This window comes from Peromyscus eremicus, chromosome X (genome assembly GCF_949786415.1).
Source record: "Peromyscus eremicus chromosome X, PerEre_H2_v1, whole genome shotgun sequence".
Classification (NCBI taxonomy): Eukaryota; Metazoa; Chordata; class Mammalia; order Rodentia; family Cricetidae; genus Peromyscus; species Peromyscus eremicus.
In genome coordinates, this window is record NC_081439.1 from 112,924,420 (window position 1) to 112,942,522 (window position 18,103).

An 18,103-nucleotide genomic window follows, 5' to 3' on the forward strand; every position below is an offset into this window, starting at 1 on the left:
TCAAAATGAGACTTCTGGATTATGTGCTAAGATCCCTAAGTTGCACTTCAAGGGCAGTTTGCCTATTAATAGAGCATCTAATTTAGGGCAGAGTTCAAACTTGGGGAAAATCTAAAGAACTTGACCTGAACATACACACACACACACACACACACACACACACACACACACACACACAGCACCACACTATACCACACCACATATATTTAATTTATCATCCTCATTTTCTATTCAAGCACTTTGAGCCAAACTAAATTTTCAACAGTTAAAAAATCTGTTGAAGTTTGGTTAGATACATTTTCCCAAGAATCTTTAGAATTCAAATTATTGTGTTTAGAATTTTAAGATCACAGAAATATTCCAAATTAAAAAAGACGTAGGCCTCCAATCGTGCACAGAGATTCAAACACTTAGTGGTGATCCTTCACTTTCCCTTCTGCTAACACTTCATACTATAATAAGAGGAAAGGAAAGAATAGCTATAACTCATGATGCCTATGACATGTGTACATTTATCTCATGTTTATACATTGAGCATTCAGGACAGATGATAGTATACCCATTTCTCAGGTACTAGGAAACTCGAACAATGAGAAGTTAAATAATTTATCCAAGGACCTATCTGGTAATTGAGCACAGATCTATTTGGCTCCAAAGCCTGTATCTTTATTCCAAAGAACACTAGTGCTATATTCTCAATTTTCTCACAGCAATTCTAATCCTGTACTGATTAGGTTACAACGATGACAGGTACTGCTTTAATAAAAACTCAGGTAGAGCGGTGAACCTCATAGGCACCCAACAGTTCTTTTAAACCTTTAAACAGAGTGAAAAGAATTTCCTAGTCACCTCCATGTCTTTCCTTCTCCCATTCCAATATACCTGTGCACATAGAGACTTCTTCACTGCCACTATTGAGCACACGATCTAAAGTACTGGTAAGTGATTGTTCCTCGTTGCTGTTTCCATCATTGCCCAAAACAATTATGTGTGCACAGTCAGCTTCTCCTATCACTATTACACACTTGTGTTTGTGAATCTACATGTAATACTATACAGTTACCCATGTAACATTTCAGCTCTCCAGTTTTCCTATCATTTAGCCTGTTAATATATATTTGGATCCAATGACAATATCTATATACTAGTTAATCCCACCTTCCTACATGCTATAACTGAATATTGGCAACATGGCTTCTCGGTCTTCACTTAGGTCATTTCTAAAAAAAAAATACCCATCAGTCAAAGTTAAGTTCAAAGCAAAGCAGCAAAGACCTCTCTCCAGGCTGACATCAGTTTGCTAAGAAAATATTCTTTAGGTCTAATAATTAATTAGCTACACATCAACTAAAGTAGGTTATCTCTTTACCAACATTTCTTGTCATTTGTTTAAAAAGAAATCAGTTATCGCTGTTAAAAACCATGTTGACTTATGGTATCTATGTCTGACCTGCAGACCAGCAACACATGTTCAGTCACATAGCTGTAAGAGGAACTGTCTTGATGTACTGTGTGAGAGAGTGTGGCTCCTCGTCCACAAATATTACAGAGAACACATGCTATCCAAGATCCCAACCTAGAACTTTCTAAGATGTGACATTAGGATCTCTAGCTTGTGATTTCCACAATCTAATTTCTGCTTCTTAAAGTTGAGGTAAAACTTTGTACTGGATTCCAGATTTGTGGCCTTCACTCCCCTTGTGCTAGCTCTAAGTTTACTGACAGTGCTAGAATGCCCAAACCTCCTAGAGTCCTCAGTGCCCTGGGATGTAACTGACCTGAACTTAGGCCTCATTTTTATGATACGACACAAAAGTAAGTATTTTAGCTTTTGAATTTTTTTCATCTTGTCACAGACTCACCCATATTACACAATGTTTGGGGGGAAATAACAATTGAAAAATATAGGTTATGAGAAAGTATCTAGATCAATTTATTAAAAAGAAAAAGAGATTACACTTTAAAACTTAAGAAATTACCAACTGAAATCTAATGAATTAAACAATGCTATAATTTTCACTTTGGATATTAGGTGGGAGTCTGGTTGAGAAACTCCACTTCTCAGTTGCTATGCAAAATCACTGTGCTTGCTGCCTAAGAAGATCCTATAATTAGAGATACAGAGTTGACTTTATCATCACTTTACCTACGCTAAATACCAACAATGAGCCCATATAGAATGTAGCTCCATTTCTGGTCATGTGTCAAATGCATCTAAAACTGAAGGTTCAGACTCAAATAACCATGGGAAAGACCCTGACTCAAAAACTGAAAACAAAACAAATAACTGTGGGCATGCTGATTACCTGACCATCTGACTATCACCAGATATCCGGTTGGGACAATTAATATGGGACTGTCTCCAGGTTGAGATTGTGTGCTCTCTGTGGAAAAGACAGTCCAAGACAAGAGGGCTCAGCACTCTTTTTCCATTTGATTTTGTCAGAATTCTAATGGCATGGGCAAGGAAATGTTAGAAGTGTTGGTCATCAGGTTCAAAGAAGACTCTTTAGCTCATTAGCACTAGAACATGGACATTCAGTTGGCATTGCCACTCACATTCTCTTATGTGCTCTCCATTTTTACCAGCAGTTAAGTTTAGGTGGTTGCTGAAAAGGATTGGTACACATTCAGTGACTTCCTTGTGCACTGCACATATTCGGTATATTCAGGTAGTGTTCACATTGGATTAAACGTTCAAGAATTTCAAGAGCAGCCTGAGACTTTTTATTGTTCTATTCAGAAGACCAGTATCTAAGAAGAACTTTATAACTAGCATTTCTGTGGTTGAAATAACACCAAGAGGCTCCCACATTGACTAAGGACCAGAATCTGAATGCACTAGCCTAAAATAACTGAGTTATTTGATATTTAAACACACTGACTAATAGGATGTTAAGTTTGTCATTCTAGAAGGAGGAAAACCTTGAATTGTTAAAGTGTCCAGGAAGATAGAGGAGTTGAGAGCCAAGGCATGAGAGTGTCAGGAGGACTGATTCTGGATGTGGCCTTGCGTCAGCCTCTGGGAGAGAGCACAAGGCCTGAGCTATAGGTCCTGCTGGCTTTGCCTGGTTTTGGTTCAGTGATCTCCATAGAGACTGCCTCCACTCAGTGTGATAACTTTTCCATGGGTTTAATGAGTGAGGGTAATGGGTAATGAGGTGTACTTGCTATGAAGAAACCTAGTTAATGTCCATAAGAGATAATTAGCAAGTTCATACCTTGTGCCACATTGCTTTTTGTTTCAAAGATGAACTGCTTAAGTAGGACCTCCTGCCATGACATACTGCACAAAAAATCACGCTTGTTTATGTGCATCCATATTTATATTGAATAAGACTTTGGAGCAAACTACAGTATACATACACAACAACAATAAATAAAATAAATTATAACCTATAGAAAATGGAATACAGTAAAATATAGTTGATAGGAATTCTAACCACACTCCCATGACCATGCATGCCCTGGCCAGACACCTAGTCACTTCTGGGGCTGTAAGTCCTAAGTAATCCGTATGCTACCTGGTCACGTAATTTGCGCACAGTGTGATCACATAATCTATGTGCATGTGTGGCATAGCCATGTGGGCCCATATGCACATGCGCGGGGGTAGTCCATAAAAGGCAGATCGTATGTACCCTCCCCCCTCTCTGCACATGTCTTTCAAACAGGCCTGATCACATTCTTTTCTGTCCCTCCCTTCTCCTAATAAAACTCTCATAGTGGGTTTTGTTGTGCCTCATGACTTTTCCTCACAGGATAAAAGTGCTGCATAAAACCAACAATAGTAATGAAAAAAATGTATATCCCTCCATTGCTCAATCAGGATTATCATGATAGTGATACCAAAACTATGATGCACACCATTCATGCAAAGACTGAAATACATGACCCAATTTATGGTGTATATTCTAAATATAGAAAATAGTTCCTTTTCAAGAAATTCAATCGAAAATATTTGAGAATTATTCTTGGTGCAATGTTATTAAACTGTAAATAGTAATTAAGTTATTAAAAACACATGCTCCCCAAAAGCCACCAGACATTGTAATTATATTTCAAGCTATTAAGAAGAACGACAAAAGATTTTGTTAATGATAAATGTGCTTTGGAATGTATCAGCTAATTCCTCTTCCTTTGTGAAATAATGTTTAGCTCCACGGAGTCTAGGGGTTGATATTTAAAGACTAATTTACACTGTCCTTTTGTGGCTGAGAAGTCATTTCATTGGCTTTTGCAGATCTCTGTCTCTCCCCCTTCCCCCACCCACTCTGGCTCTGTGTGGAAATGGAAGCTACTATGGTTCTGAAACACTGTTTACAAGTAAAAAAGTATCCTAGACATTGGGATATAGCTCCATTTGGGGAAGGTCTTTTATTTAAATTTGATTTTCAAAAAACTTTTTCTTAAAAACCTAGAAACAATTAGTTTCAGAAAGGCTGGACCAGGTCAGTGTTTTATAGCATTCACTGGTTCTCATGAGAAGACTAAGAAAAAGTTACTTAGTGTGTGTGTTTCTACCATGACTAAGATCCAACTCAAAGATCTGAAAAAACTGCACGCTAATGAATGTACCATGTATCCTCTTTGTTACTCAACAACTTTACAGATTCACTTATTAAAATTTTAACATTCTATCTAGAAAACAAGTGTCTTCATTGTTCCATTGTCTGTTAAGCATCTTAAAAATAGTTTGCCACTGTTTTGAGAAAGAGATAGCAAGAGAGATATTTCATTGTCTGCTGTACATCTTTACATTTTTATTTGGACATTTAACATTGTCTATGAATTTGAGATAGCTCACAAAAACCTAACTCAAATCCATGGTACAAAGCACCTTTATTTGTACACCATGAATTTGGTAGGTAGTTTTCTAATGATTGTGACAATTAGGATTCTGAAAAAGATTCTTAGTCTGTCTTTGTTGAAGACTTTAAAGCCTTAGACTATAGAAATGACTATATTTGGTCCTTGAAAATTATTAAATCACAAATTAAGGGGCTTCAGATATCTGTATTCCTATACATCTTTTATATATGGATCCTAATAATACCTTGTTCTTCTTCTCTTCATAGGAGAAATAGAAGGAAAGAGCAGAGAATGAACCCTTGGAATTTGGGTCTCAGAACATTACAATTTCTTCTTCTGGTAAACATGAGTAACACTACCCATCTTGCTTTCCTCTCAGAGCCAATGTCATCCGTTTATCTAATGTTCATGAGAGAGTACCTACAAACTGATTTGTGCCATGCAAATGTATGGCTGAATTATCATTTAGATAGAGTTACATGGTTAGCTTGATTCAAAGACAGGTCAAATATCTAGCCCTGGGGAATGGATACATAGTAGGAGCGATAAATGCCAAAATGGTTTTTACCATTGAATGTTTTATAGCCGGATGAAAAGAAGGCAGAAGAACAGACAACTGGATAGGGGAGGGCAAGTTGAAGTTCCATCTGCCTGGGCTGGAAGGCTGGTGGGAAGGGGACAAGCGCTGAAAAGCTGAGAGGTTACAAAGTGGAAAGGGGTGACCTGGGAACAGGGTGTTATAAAAAGAGTGCAGAGCAGAGAATAAAGTCACAAGACTTGTTCACAAGAGGGTGCTGGGTTAAAGCCTGACCTTGAGTCACAAATCACAGAATCACACGGCTGGAAGGAATCTTAAGAGGCTATCTCGTCCACTCCCCCACCATTCAGCAGGACATTTCAGCCCTCCTAAACAGATGAGACTTTATCCTACTTTGAATGAGAAACTCTTGACACCAAATGGGCAGGTATTGACTGCTCTGGCCTCGACTCTTTACAACAGGCAGGAAAACAATTTCTGGAATTTCATTTGAACCTTTACTGAAATGGGGAACACGATAAATGGCTAGTTTCTCCTTGGGGACAATAACTTCTATGGTAGTTTACGAACAGCAAAATTAGCTGTAACTAATAAATACACTTAAACAGAGAAAATGCTACCAAGAAAACTAAGTTAGAGGATAAATGGCCCACAGCCTCATATAAGTAGGTAGGTATTATGATCATTCTTGGTATTTCTGGAGTCTTCTCTGCACACAAGAGCCTGGAGCAGATGAACACAAACAGAAACAAAAGTTGTTTTTTATTTTCTTTTTTAAAAAGCAATATGGTCTAGTAAATTCCAGAACTAACACTGAGAACCAAGAAGGGTTTAATTTCTCTCCTAACACAAGACAATAAATCCTCACACGAATTAGAAACTGAAGAGGAAATAAAAAGGACCTCATTTTCCATCGTGGGAATGTTACACATGAACTGTGGCTTAGAAGGAGGGAACATATTACACACCTGCACAGCTTCCCCGGAAACAGGCCCGGGACTGACCCTGGACCCATCCCAGGACTGTCAATGTAGAAATAATGTTACTTTATTCCCCTAGTGGGTATATTATTTCCAGTGCTATCAACAGAAACCTGAAAGGAGGCAGCTGAGAATTTCTGGGGAAGAAAGTTGAGTTATTTGGGGATATGCTCATAAATGGTGTAGTTCAAAGGACAGACACACAAGCACAGATAGGAAGATATGTCTGTATTTATAGACACATATTATGGAAAGTAACATTACCTGGATTCGCCGCTCACACGTGAACACAGGCAAGTTAACTTGATTCTACCTCCCCACTGCCAAAAGTTTAGGCCAATTTAGTCAGGCATTCAGTGAATCCAGATGTTTGGCAGTATATAAGAAACAACATCTGGATAATTGATTGAATTTTCAACTATACTCAATAGATGTTTTGGCAGCATGCCTTCACAGCCTCTAATGGCTCCCTGCCTCAGTTTCTCTAGCTATAAAAAAGGGATAAACATTTATCACTTGGTGAGGATGATAAAATGTTTAAGGGTAATAAATTCTTGAAAAGAATGGTTCTGTGAGAATATATCTCCTACAATTCCAGGTTGGATTTCCGCGCTAACCAACTAGTCTGGAGAATATGCAATGATTGAAATAAGGTTATGTGCTATAGAAATCTAACACATAATCAGTATTATCATCCTTATCATCATAATCAAAACTTTCTCCTTTGTCATTTCCCCAAAGAACCTCACTTTCACATGGAACAATGGCCACAAGGTGAGGCTTAGCTGTTGGAAAAGATGTGCTTTGTGCATGTAAAGCAACACGGGTGAGAGTAAAAGAAAGTTAGTGTGGGTGTCTGGAGCCATCCCAATGCTGCCAGGTAACCCTGGCCTACCAAGGACAGTGGATTGCTCAACGGCATTTGTCCAGAAACGGAAATGTTCACACACTAATTTATGCACAGAGGAAGAGGAAAGGAATGCTGATGGTGAATTTGCTCTTTCTGACTGGGTTTACCTCTACCTCCCTATGGATTAGTTTGTGTTTTTGTGGCTGAAAGTTAGATGAAAGGAAAAAAATATGAGAGAGACAAGAAGGGAAGTAATAAAGGAATCTGCCCTCACATAAAACTCAGTGGCAGAAGTACTGAAGCTCCCTTTCAAAGTTAAGTCCTGCCTACAGGGAAAAGCCTGAACAGCATCTCCATAAGTACCATTTAATAAGGGCCTGGTATACACACACAATTCTATATATGCATATGTGTATGCATATGTATGTGTGTTCTCTTATGTACACACATATGTGCTTTAGATAGCCATGTAGTACTACTGATGGGAGAATGAAAGCACTGATTTGCCTAAGGTTATATATTACAAAATTATATATATATATATATATATATAAAATGTATTAATACACACACACACACACACACACACACACACACACACACACACGGTAGAGATCCACAACTAAATTCAGACCCGTGTGGATGCAAGACCATATTCTTTAACTGTACCTGAAGCCTTTACAAAAAGGCTTGCTGTATCTTTTCAACTTTTCCTTTTTTTCAGGTGGATTCTATCCACAGGTCTTTGTCTGATCTTCCTTATAACTATCCCTCTTTACTTCTCTTTACTTATTCCAACTTTACACATGGTTTCTGGCAGCTCTTAACATTTGTCCCTCCCAGGACTCTTCTCCCCAGCCCAGTTCACCCTACGTTTCTCCCATGTCACTCCAAAATAATGAGCAGTATCTCTCTAGGCTCTTCATCACACTTTATCTTTCTTGAGATATTTCTGCTTGGGCTCCCTTCCCAGGGAGGCTGTAAAAACAGAATATTAACATTTCTTTTCCATCTCAGAAGTCCTTAGGACCTGGGCTAACACATACGATGTAGTCCTTAAAGTCTGTTGACTCGGCATTAGAGGCACAGTGATGGTCCCTGAAATTTTGCTCTTACCAATGCAGGAATCCAAACGGTTGAGTGTTCTCACCCAGACACAGTTAGCTGGGATCAGTATAGACAGTCCAAAAATCAATACTACCACCGCTCCTAGGTGAAGTATCACATTGTCTTTGCCATGGTACTCTCCGAGACACATTTGTAAATAATCACACTGCTTCGGCCACGGGCTCCGCAGCAGTAACAAGCATTCATTAAGTGCTCACTGAGCTCAGAACCCTTTTGGAGGCTCTGGAGGAGTTCCATCCAAGTGTGCCATCGGTGCCTCACGGTGCAATCCGAGTGAAACACGTCGCCAGTAGAAAGCCTTTGCAACACAGTTTTCAGAACGCCCCGAATTCACCAACTTTCACACCAAAAATAAAACCAGGCCAGCGTCTTCCTGCAGAAACTTCTGCCCTTGCATAAACATTTTAGTCACATTCAATTCTTCCCAATCTACAAATAGTAGCCAAGTGCCTGGGCCCTCCCATTCATGAAGCATGGCATGGCATAGGAACACTGTCACTGTGGCATATGGTAGCCTTTCTGGTGGCTTTTTGAAAAAAACATGGCCACAGAGCAATCACAAGCAGATGGTATAACTAACTTCTATTTGTGTCTTGTTGCTAAACTCCTCACAAGAGGGGAAAAAACACTATGTGTACAGGTGAAGAAAACGAGAAGAGAGAGAGTCAGAATTTGGCAAAGGTGCAGTGAAACCGGACCTCTGATATCTCGCTGGTGGAAATGAAGACTGATATATTCTTATTGGAAAGCAGTTTGGAGACAGCCTTTGAAATACACTCATCTCTTACCCCAACAGCACAGTATTTTAAGAAAATAATCTATGATCAAGAGATAGCACGATGGATAAAGAGACAGCTCAATGATGGAATGAAACTGTAATCAATTAGAATGTCTATCAATCCCGATGATTAGACAACAGACTATTGCACAGCCACAGCAGATGATTAATAGGAACATGAGAATTTGTTGTCAGTATGGTATCATTTAAAAAATTATTTTACGAATCCAGGCATGGAGGCCATACCATTACAATTTTTCTCATACTGCAATAGCATAATAATTTAAAAATGGAGTGAAAGATGAGGACCAAAGAAAATCATTGAAGAAAATGAATAATTGCTGCTTATCCAAATGCCTAAATATTTGTTTCAGCAGTGAAAATCATCTACCTCTTATTGATTTCTTGTGCATTTCCACTTTTGCTGGCTACACCACATACCTGGTTAATGTGCTTCAGCTTGTCAATGATCTGGCTAACCACTGGTTCAGGGCCCTTCATTTTCAGCTCATGGAGGTTAAACTGATTCTTCATCCCATTCCTTGCCGCCTTCTGGCTGTATCTGTAGAGAGGAAGGGAAAGAGAAAGTTTGTCAAAGAAAGTCCCAATCAAAGAGAACACCGACTCCATTGGGGACCAGCAGTATGGCTGACTGTAGATTCTCTCTAGCCTTTCAGAACATAGTTTAAATCATCTCAACATTATTTGTAATACGTACTGTAATACAGTTTTAATGTTATTTAGGAAGTCATGACAAGAAAAATACCTGTATATATTCAATATATTCAGCACAATGCAGCCCCCCATATTTATTTCTCCTCTCCATGGTCTCACTATATACCCTTGGATGGCCTGGAACACACTGTGTGGGCCAGGCTAGCCTTGAACTCACTGAGATGCACCCGCCTTTGCCTGCAGGGTGTTGTACTGGGATTAAAGGCATGTGCCACCATGGCCATCCGTCTCCTTTTCTTTCCAGTGCTGGGCCTCATGCATACTAGGTAAGTGTTCTACCCCTGACCAGCACGTCTGTTCTTTCCCCTGTCCCGTCAAAGATCAAACTCGACACTTGTGTTCTACCACAGACCTACATCCCCAGCCTTGCTCTACTTGTGTTTCCCAATTGTGTTTGGTTGACTCCCTGGAGCTACAGGGGTGACTACTTATGCAGGGTTCAGTGCTATCATTTGTTTAGGTAACAACTGGGGGTCTTCGATTACATCACCCCCAAAGGAGAACTCCTGTACTCTATACATTCTATACCTGTTCAAATATGTAAAAAAAAAAAACGGCGAGAATAAGGAGATGTTAGGCATGACCTGCTTCTGTATTTTATAACTTTACTTCTCACGTGTATTTTATACCATAGACAACTTTTTCTCTGTGTGGTACCGACAACTAACCCTAAAGCCTTGCCCACAGGAGGGGGTTTTGTGCTACGGTGTTATATCCTCAGTCCCCTACTGTGAGCTTTCTGAATCTTTGTAACTATTTGATTTTTTTTAAAAAATAAACCAAGTTGTAATTAGTTAATTTCAAAATTTTCAGCATTTATAAGGCATAATTGACAAAATTTGAATGTATTTACCGTGTACAATGTGATGTTTAGACACACATACATATTGTGAAATGATTGCCACAAGCCAGTTGTTTAATCTATCCATTATTTCACATCATCATCCCTTTTATAATAATAACTTTAAAAAAGATTTACTATGTTTACTTAAGTGTATGTGTCTCGCTGCCTCTGTCAGCTTTGCTACAAAGGGGCGCAGATGATGTATTCGCGGGGTATTTTATGTGACATGTGTGCTCTGAGTGTCAAGCCCAAAGGGACTCAGTTAGGGGCGTCTCTGGAGTTTCCAGTTAATGAATTCATTCAGCATTTCACTTCCGTGAGTTCCCTCGGTGCCACTGATGCATGCAGTTCATGACAGTCTTTGAATGAGGCTGAGCCATCATAGCCCCAGTTCATCTGCTCCACACACTGCCCAGAGCACGGCCGGGACAGGAACACTTCCATTAGCCTCGGGAGATTTTAACGGTGGGTTATCCGGTTAGCAATACTCATCTGTGACTTGATTAACTGTCCTCCTCTTTGCACAACTGCCTCTTCCCAGAAGTTTTAACATGCCTCTGGCAATAAAGGAACAGAAATGCCTACCTCCACAGTTGAATGCCTTTTTGGACTGGTATATTTAGCGTGGTGTTAGTGGTGTTACCTTTAAGCACTGCCTTGCAGTATCTTCTTCCCCCATCCTGTTTGGATCTATTCAGCACAAAAATGACTGCCGTGATACTAAGAAAACCCTATTTGTGCTGTGAAAAGGAGAACATGTTTCTCCCTTTCAGGCAGATTGGTTAAGGCCTGGAGGGGGAGGAGGAGGAAACCTGTGTAAAAGCCTTAAAGAGAAAAGGAACCTAATTAAAGCAGGCCATCTGGGCATGCTTGTCCTGGGACAGTTGAAGCAAAGAGAGCACTTGTAAAAGAGGAATAGAGTCAAACAAGCGTAAAATGGGTGAGCCTTTCTTCCTAAATCTGCACTGGCTTAGGCAGCAACCGAGTAGTGGAAAGCAATCAGTGGATGCAAATGGAGAATGCTGGAGATGGAAGCGCCTTCGCAGATCAGCGGGTCCAGCCCCCTTGCCATGTACACCAAGAAACAGACTCAGCAAGGGACTTTTCTAACAGCGAATACGACAAGTTTTATACTCAGAAGAAAACTCTTTTCTTTAAAGGTTCCTCCAACGGGTCCTGTGCATTCCTAACACTGCTGGTTCTGATTTAAGGCAGGGGAGTGGCTAGAGACTTCACTTTCTTTCTTGCCCTAGGCACTAGAACGGTGGTAAGGGTTTGCAAGGAAGTCGCAGAAGGACTAACTCCCAGCTAAAAGGATTTGATTTCACAAAAGTTTACATTCAGTTGCTGCTCGGTTATGGCTGAGCGAAAAACAAGCTATAGATCATATGTGCTCAGAGCGCCACCTTATGGACAGACTGTGGCATTACAACCAATGGTTTGCCATCCTTTCCTTGGAAAATATTCTGGCCACAATAGGCACTGAGGGAAAATGGGATAATTTAAAGAGAATAAATAGCTTCAAAAACAAACTAGAACACAGAGTAGAAAAAAAAACATCTTAAGAGGCTCTCAGAAAAACTGTTTTCTGTTGGAGATTCAGTCTTAATTTGCATAAATACACAGCAAATTAAAAGTAAAGATGGAATTCACGGATTTTAAATATGTTTAATAAAGGGGCAATTTTCTTACTTATTTGTGCAAATTTCTTTGTTTACTTTGAGTCATAGTATGTACCCCTGGCTAGCCTGGAACTTGCAATACGTACATCAGGCTGGTCCTAAACTTACGGTGTTAAAACCTCCTGCCTCTGCCTTCTGATACTAGGGACTGCAAGCGTGGACCATTAAACCTAGATTTTTGTGGATATATTCCAAGAAAAAAATGTTTCATTTGTTTTATTTTTTATAACTTTAGCACAACAGTTACAACTTTAGAGCACATTACAAGAAAACAGACTTATCCACGCCACTCCAAGAAATACCTGTGTTTTCACACAATTGTGCTGCCTTTTGGAAATTACAAAGAGGTTTTAGTAGCAAGAAATAAGTGCTAGGGAAAGAACCAGAAGGGCGCAAAGCTATTTATCTCTCATTTTAGTGGACATTAATATGGTAAGAGAATAAGTGAGTCCCAATCCATTTCTCTCCTGCTTCAAACCTCACTTGAGAAAGGACTATAAATCACTTAAGTCCAGCAAAGCAGTGAATATTTTCCAGATGATGAAGAAAATGTGAGAAGTTGATATCAGTCACCAGAATCTGGGGCTGTGAGAAGCAGTTGCCCAGGAGAGAGGGGAAGGTAGAAAAGGTCTGGGCCAGCAACACCTGCATGTCAGTCTAAACAAGCAAAGTATACAGAGGACTCAGGAGGGGAGGAAAGAGAAAAGGAAACCTACTGCCCAAGTGCAGGGATTAAGGGTGCGCATTGCCCAAGATCCATTCACACAGTGCTGGGGAATGAAGCAAAGACTGTGCACAGGAAGCAAGCACTACACTAGTTGAGCTACATCCCTCATCCTCTAACACATCTACAAAAGGGCCAAGTCATGTGGTAAGGAAGGAACTGGGCTAACAGGCAAAGCTACAAATTCAAAGGTTAATTTGAGCTGGGCTTCGTCATGTAGGTCTGAAATCCTGGATACTCTGAAGGCTGAGGCAGGAGGACTGTAGGTTCAAAGCCTGTCTGGAATTCAGAGTGAATTAAAGACCAGCCTGGGCACTTGCTTAGCATGCGTGGTCCAGTCCCCAAATAAAAAATAAACCTGGCTCCCCTTCAAACAGGTAAGGCATAATGCCAGTAGCATGTTTTGGGGAATTAGTTCATACAATGAATGCCAGTAAGTTGAGGTAACATAGGCTATGTGCTTAAAACAGTGCCTAGAACACAGAACATTCTGTACGAGAGCTCTTGTTATGTGAAAGGACTAACCACAGTGTCTGACACATAGTAGGCCTTCAACAAATGTTGTTTGCAAAGAACTTCCTGAGAGAGGCCAAAGGAACCATGAGAACAATAGTTAAGAGAAGCTTCAAGTCCCTCACAGCCACACTTGGCTGTCTCTAGTCTGGCTCTTGGTAAAGTGTAAGTTAAGGCTGGAGTGGGGAATAGCAGGGGCAAGACCATATTTTCAAGGTAAAGGAACACCCAAGTTTTCTTTGCTTGTCCTTGCACTAGAACTCTGAAGTCTAAGTGGCAGGCCCTGAGGAGGCCCAGCTGAGGAGGACTCTCAGACAGAAAGACCTTCACAGAGCTTCCAGGGGACAGGGCCTGTCAAGGAAGAGCTTAGAGGCCAGGACTTCAAGTGGTTCAAAGGTCATTCATTGTGTCGTTTTGAATGTCACCACGAATTGCCAGAGATCCGGAGCAAAGGGCAGACTGACTCCACAGCAAAGGACGCTGGGGAAATTCTTGAAAAGATAACCCTTCCTGCTATCATTATGCCGGAGGCATCTCTCCCCTTAGCTGTAGTCACTAGCAGGCCTCAAACCTTCCACCTGAAGGGCTAGGCACTCGGTAGGCCAGAGGAAACGGAGCTACCACAGGGTTGCTTCGGTGACTCAGCTGGCAGGCCCAGGCTTTGGAATTAGCCTTGCTCTTCAAAGCCATTCTTTCTCACTCTTGGAGTGAGCCAGCCCCAGGCGTCCAGGCATGACTTCCTCTGACCTTACAATGCTTCCTAGTTCCCTGGCTATATGACCTGAACTCTGACCCATTTCCCTCATTTGTATTCCTCTTTGGGTCTGCTGCTTTACTTGGTTTCTGGCCCACACTAGGGCCTCACTAGATGTTTATGGGGCTGATGTGAGGTGGAAGGCCTCGCCTACAAAGCTCAGTTTATAGGGTAGAAACTCGAATGGACTTTTGCCTAGTTCTTGTCATTCAGTCTTGCTGGGTCTGTGCTCACTGACGGAGGACCTGCCTTACACTAGACTCCTAGTCTCCCTGTCAATCTATTCCACTCACCAGGTCACCTTCCTGTAGACATCAGCTGCTGTCTAGATGGCAGAGGTTCTTCTCTATGCCCCACTAAATGTTACCATTCAAGTGGGGTGGCACATACCACTTGGTCCAGCTAGCCAGAGAGATGGCTTCTCACAGCTCACATCCCACTCCCAGCCTCAGGCCCATCCCTTCAGACTAGTCTCTAGGCTTGCAAACTGAGCCCACTTGAGATGCATGCCTGCTAGCAGCATTCAGTGGTTGTATCACAGCCTCTTTTTGAATGGCACAGACTTCCCATCGCTGTCTGAACTCAGGACGTTTATGATTGTGAACCAACTCTGACACCCATTCTAGGCCTTCCACTGTCAACATGTGAAGGAGAGCACACCTCTACTTATCACAAGTGGAGGATCTCTTGTCTAAAATGCTCAGGACCAGAAGGGTTTGGATTTTCTCTCTGATCTGGGGATACTGATTTGTATATAATGAGATATCCCGCAGATGAGACTCACATGCCAACATGGAATTCCTTCCTGTTTCCTATATTCCTTATCCACATAATGAAAACCACCTAGAGATATGAAATATCTGCAATGTACCTGCACTTTCACTGTGACCCATCATACGAGATGAGCCATGGGATTTTCCCAGCTGTGACATCATATCAACCTGCAGGAAGTTCTTGATCCTGAAGCCTTGGGACTGTGGAATTTCAGTATTTACATTGTGAACTACTGAAAGTCAAATCCTTCTATATTGCAGTATCTAGTGGACTGGAATAGTGTGTGTGGCAGTTTAAATATAATTGGCCCCCATAGTCTCATAGGGAGTGGCACTATTAGGAGGTGTGGCTTTGTTGGAATGGGTGTGGCCTTGTTGGAGGAAGTGGTATAAATGTGAAGGCGGGCTTTGAGGTCTCTTTTGCTCAGGCTTCCCACAGTATGACTTGTCAGTCGACTTCCTGTTGCCTACAAGATGTAGCACTCTCAGCTCCAGCACCATGTCTGTCACATGCCACCATGCTCTCTGTCACAGTAATAACAGGCTGAACCTCTGAGACTGTAAGCCAGCCACCCCAATTAAACGTTTTACTTTGTAAGAGTTGCTGTGGTCACGGTGTCTCTTCAGAGCAATAGAAGAAGAAACCCTAACTGAGACAGCATGTCCCAAGAGGTCAGGAAGGGGCTAGCAAGGACAAGGTAAGGAAGTGTACACCTGGGTCCAGAACACTGAAGGAACTACTCAATCCTTGAAGCAAGGCTGCCATCCGGGTCTGGAGGCAGCAGGAAGGAAGAACATTGAGTGCGTCTTCGTCTGCTGAAGAGTGGCAGTGTGGAACACAGAGAGAGGGGATAACCAGTCCGGACAAAGAGCTTGTCACCACCGCAGGCTCCAGAGCAGACTAGCAGCACCGTTAGCGGGCCTGGGCCCGGTGCTGGTGCTTTCTAGTCACCAGCCATCAATTACAAACGAAAGAATAACAGAGGGAAGGGACGAGAACGCCAGTGTGAGCCATGCCCACTCCGCCGACTACCCGAGTGCTCCGGTGGGAGTCCTCGGCAGTTTGCAGCTGCTGTACCTCTCGAACAAGTCACCCCTGGTGGGAGGCTGTACGCATGGAGGTGCTAAGCAAACAACAGCCAAGTGACTCTCCTGAGCATAAACAGATGCGAGTCCAGGAAAACTTTACTAAGCCAAATAAAAGTGATTGTAAAGCACTTGGTAAAATATAAACTGCCACATAAATACTTAATAAAAGCTCGCAGCAATTCACACAAGGACAACTGGGTCAAAAACTACACAAGCTCTCTAGCCTAGAGGTTCTTGGAAAGAGTGAAAATTGCCTTCCTCCCTCTGGTCGCTAGGCCACTTTGTATTCCTCAGCTCTTACCTGGCCTTCAGGCCTTGGCACCTCTCTAGATGCATCTCTGCTGTCACTGATCTATCTCTGTGGCTAGAGGGCGTCTAATTTCCATCCTGGGCAGTTGTGTCGAGTATTATTCGGAGCAACAGTCATTGAATTCCATTTCTTTTGCTCGGAAGCCCCGCCAGGGCTGTGTGATGCTCCGAGAGAGACGTTTTCTTTCAGATTTAATTACGCGAATCTCACCCCAAACTCTCCAGGATCAGAACCCGAGAATGACTCTGACTTCTCAGCCAGCCAGCCTGCCCGCTCCCCTGTCAGCTGCAGGAAGACTGAAATGAAGAACTCACGGCTATCCTAATGAGAGTGATTCTACCTTGAGGCTCTATTTGAATCACGTTCACTGTGGACTATTTGGGAAGCCATCAAGGACAGAAGTAGAAATTCAAAGTCACTCAGGTGGCTGCATGGCTTTCTTCCTTTCAAATTTCTACTTTCCTCCCAAATCTTAGAATCTCAGAATGGAAAGAGTGTTAGGAGTAGTTTTGTCATATTTCTTTATTTTATAAATAAAAGGGCAATGACTTTTCAAAGATGATACACGTTCACCATAGAGCTAGGATGCAAACTGGATTCTTAGCCCAGGGCTGAAAGGTCTCTTTTGCACAGGCTCCAAACCTCTACAGGGGATTCAGTGCTTTCATTTGAAGAGCCATGTGAGTTGTGTATGGTGCCACATGCCTGCAATCCCAGTACTTGGGTGGCAGAGGCAGGAGAATCAGAAGTTTGAGATCATCCTGAGCTATGTAGAGAGTTCAAAACCCACCTAGGCCCCATCTCACAAAACAAAGGAACAAAGAAAGGAAGCAAACGAAGTCACTTGTCTAGAAGAGATTGAATAGAGGGCTAGCCTCAGAGGCAAGCAAAGGGCGCCCTCTAGCTAGGCACTGGGGTAGCTCTAGGGCAAAGAGCTCTCAGAGGAAAGGAAAAAAGAAACATGACTGGAGAGATTGCAAAGGCCTGACGCCCTTGTTTGGATCTGAGGGTGGGGTGAGGGGCAAAGAAAGGACTAGATTTAGCAGCATTGAGCACTTATTCTAGGTAGCATGGATTAGCAACAAAAGCAAACGCAGGCTAGAGACTTGATCAAGATTAGGAAGGCAAATTCTGAACCCTAGAGAAGAGGAGCCAAGCATCTGTGGGCGAGAGCAGAATAAAGGCACGGACCGGCTGGCTCTGAATTCTACCTGCCTTATTAGTGCCGTGGCCTCTGGTAATACGTCCTCAGTGTTATCAGTACAAGAGGGAAGATGATAAATGGGGGTAAATGATGCAGTCCAGCACCAAGGCTGTTTCGAGAGTGAATGCCCACGAAGTGCCGAGCACAGAACCTGGCAAGCTCACTAGAAGAGTTAGCTATTATTTGCCTGCACAGTGTTCACTGGCTGAGTCCTGCTTTGTGAAGTGCCAAACCTGGCTAGGATGTAGGCGCAAAGATAGCAGTACTCGGGATACTTGAGGCAGAAGGTCAGGAATTCAAAGGGGAACGAGGAAGCTGTAAGTCCCCTGACTCCCTCATAGTTCCAAGGCAAACCCCATCGGAACGGCACCTTTCTCTCCATATTTAGT

The 18,103-nt window shown here is 42.0% G+C and overlaps 1 protein-coding gene across 1 annotated transcript in view; it reads right to left on the bottom strand.

Moving 5' to 3' along the window:
- The window catches only part of Gpc3 (glypican 3), a 339,189-nt gene that overhangs the window by 81,628 nt on the left and 239,458 nt on the right, over positions 1-18,103 (bottom strand). Inside the window, exon 6 of the mRNA XM_059250245.1 lies at positions 9,528-9,648. Coding sequence (XP_059106228.1) covers positions 9,528-9,648 — 121 coding nt within the window. The remainder of the gene's footprint in view (positions 1-9,527; positions 9,649-18,103) is intronic.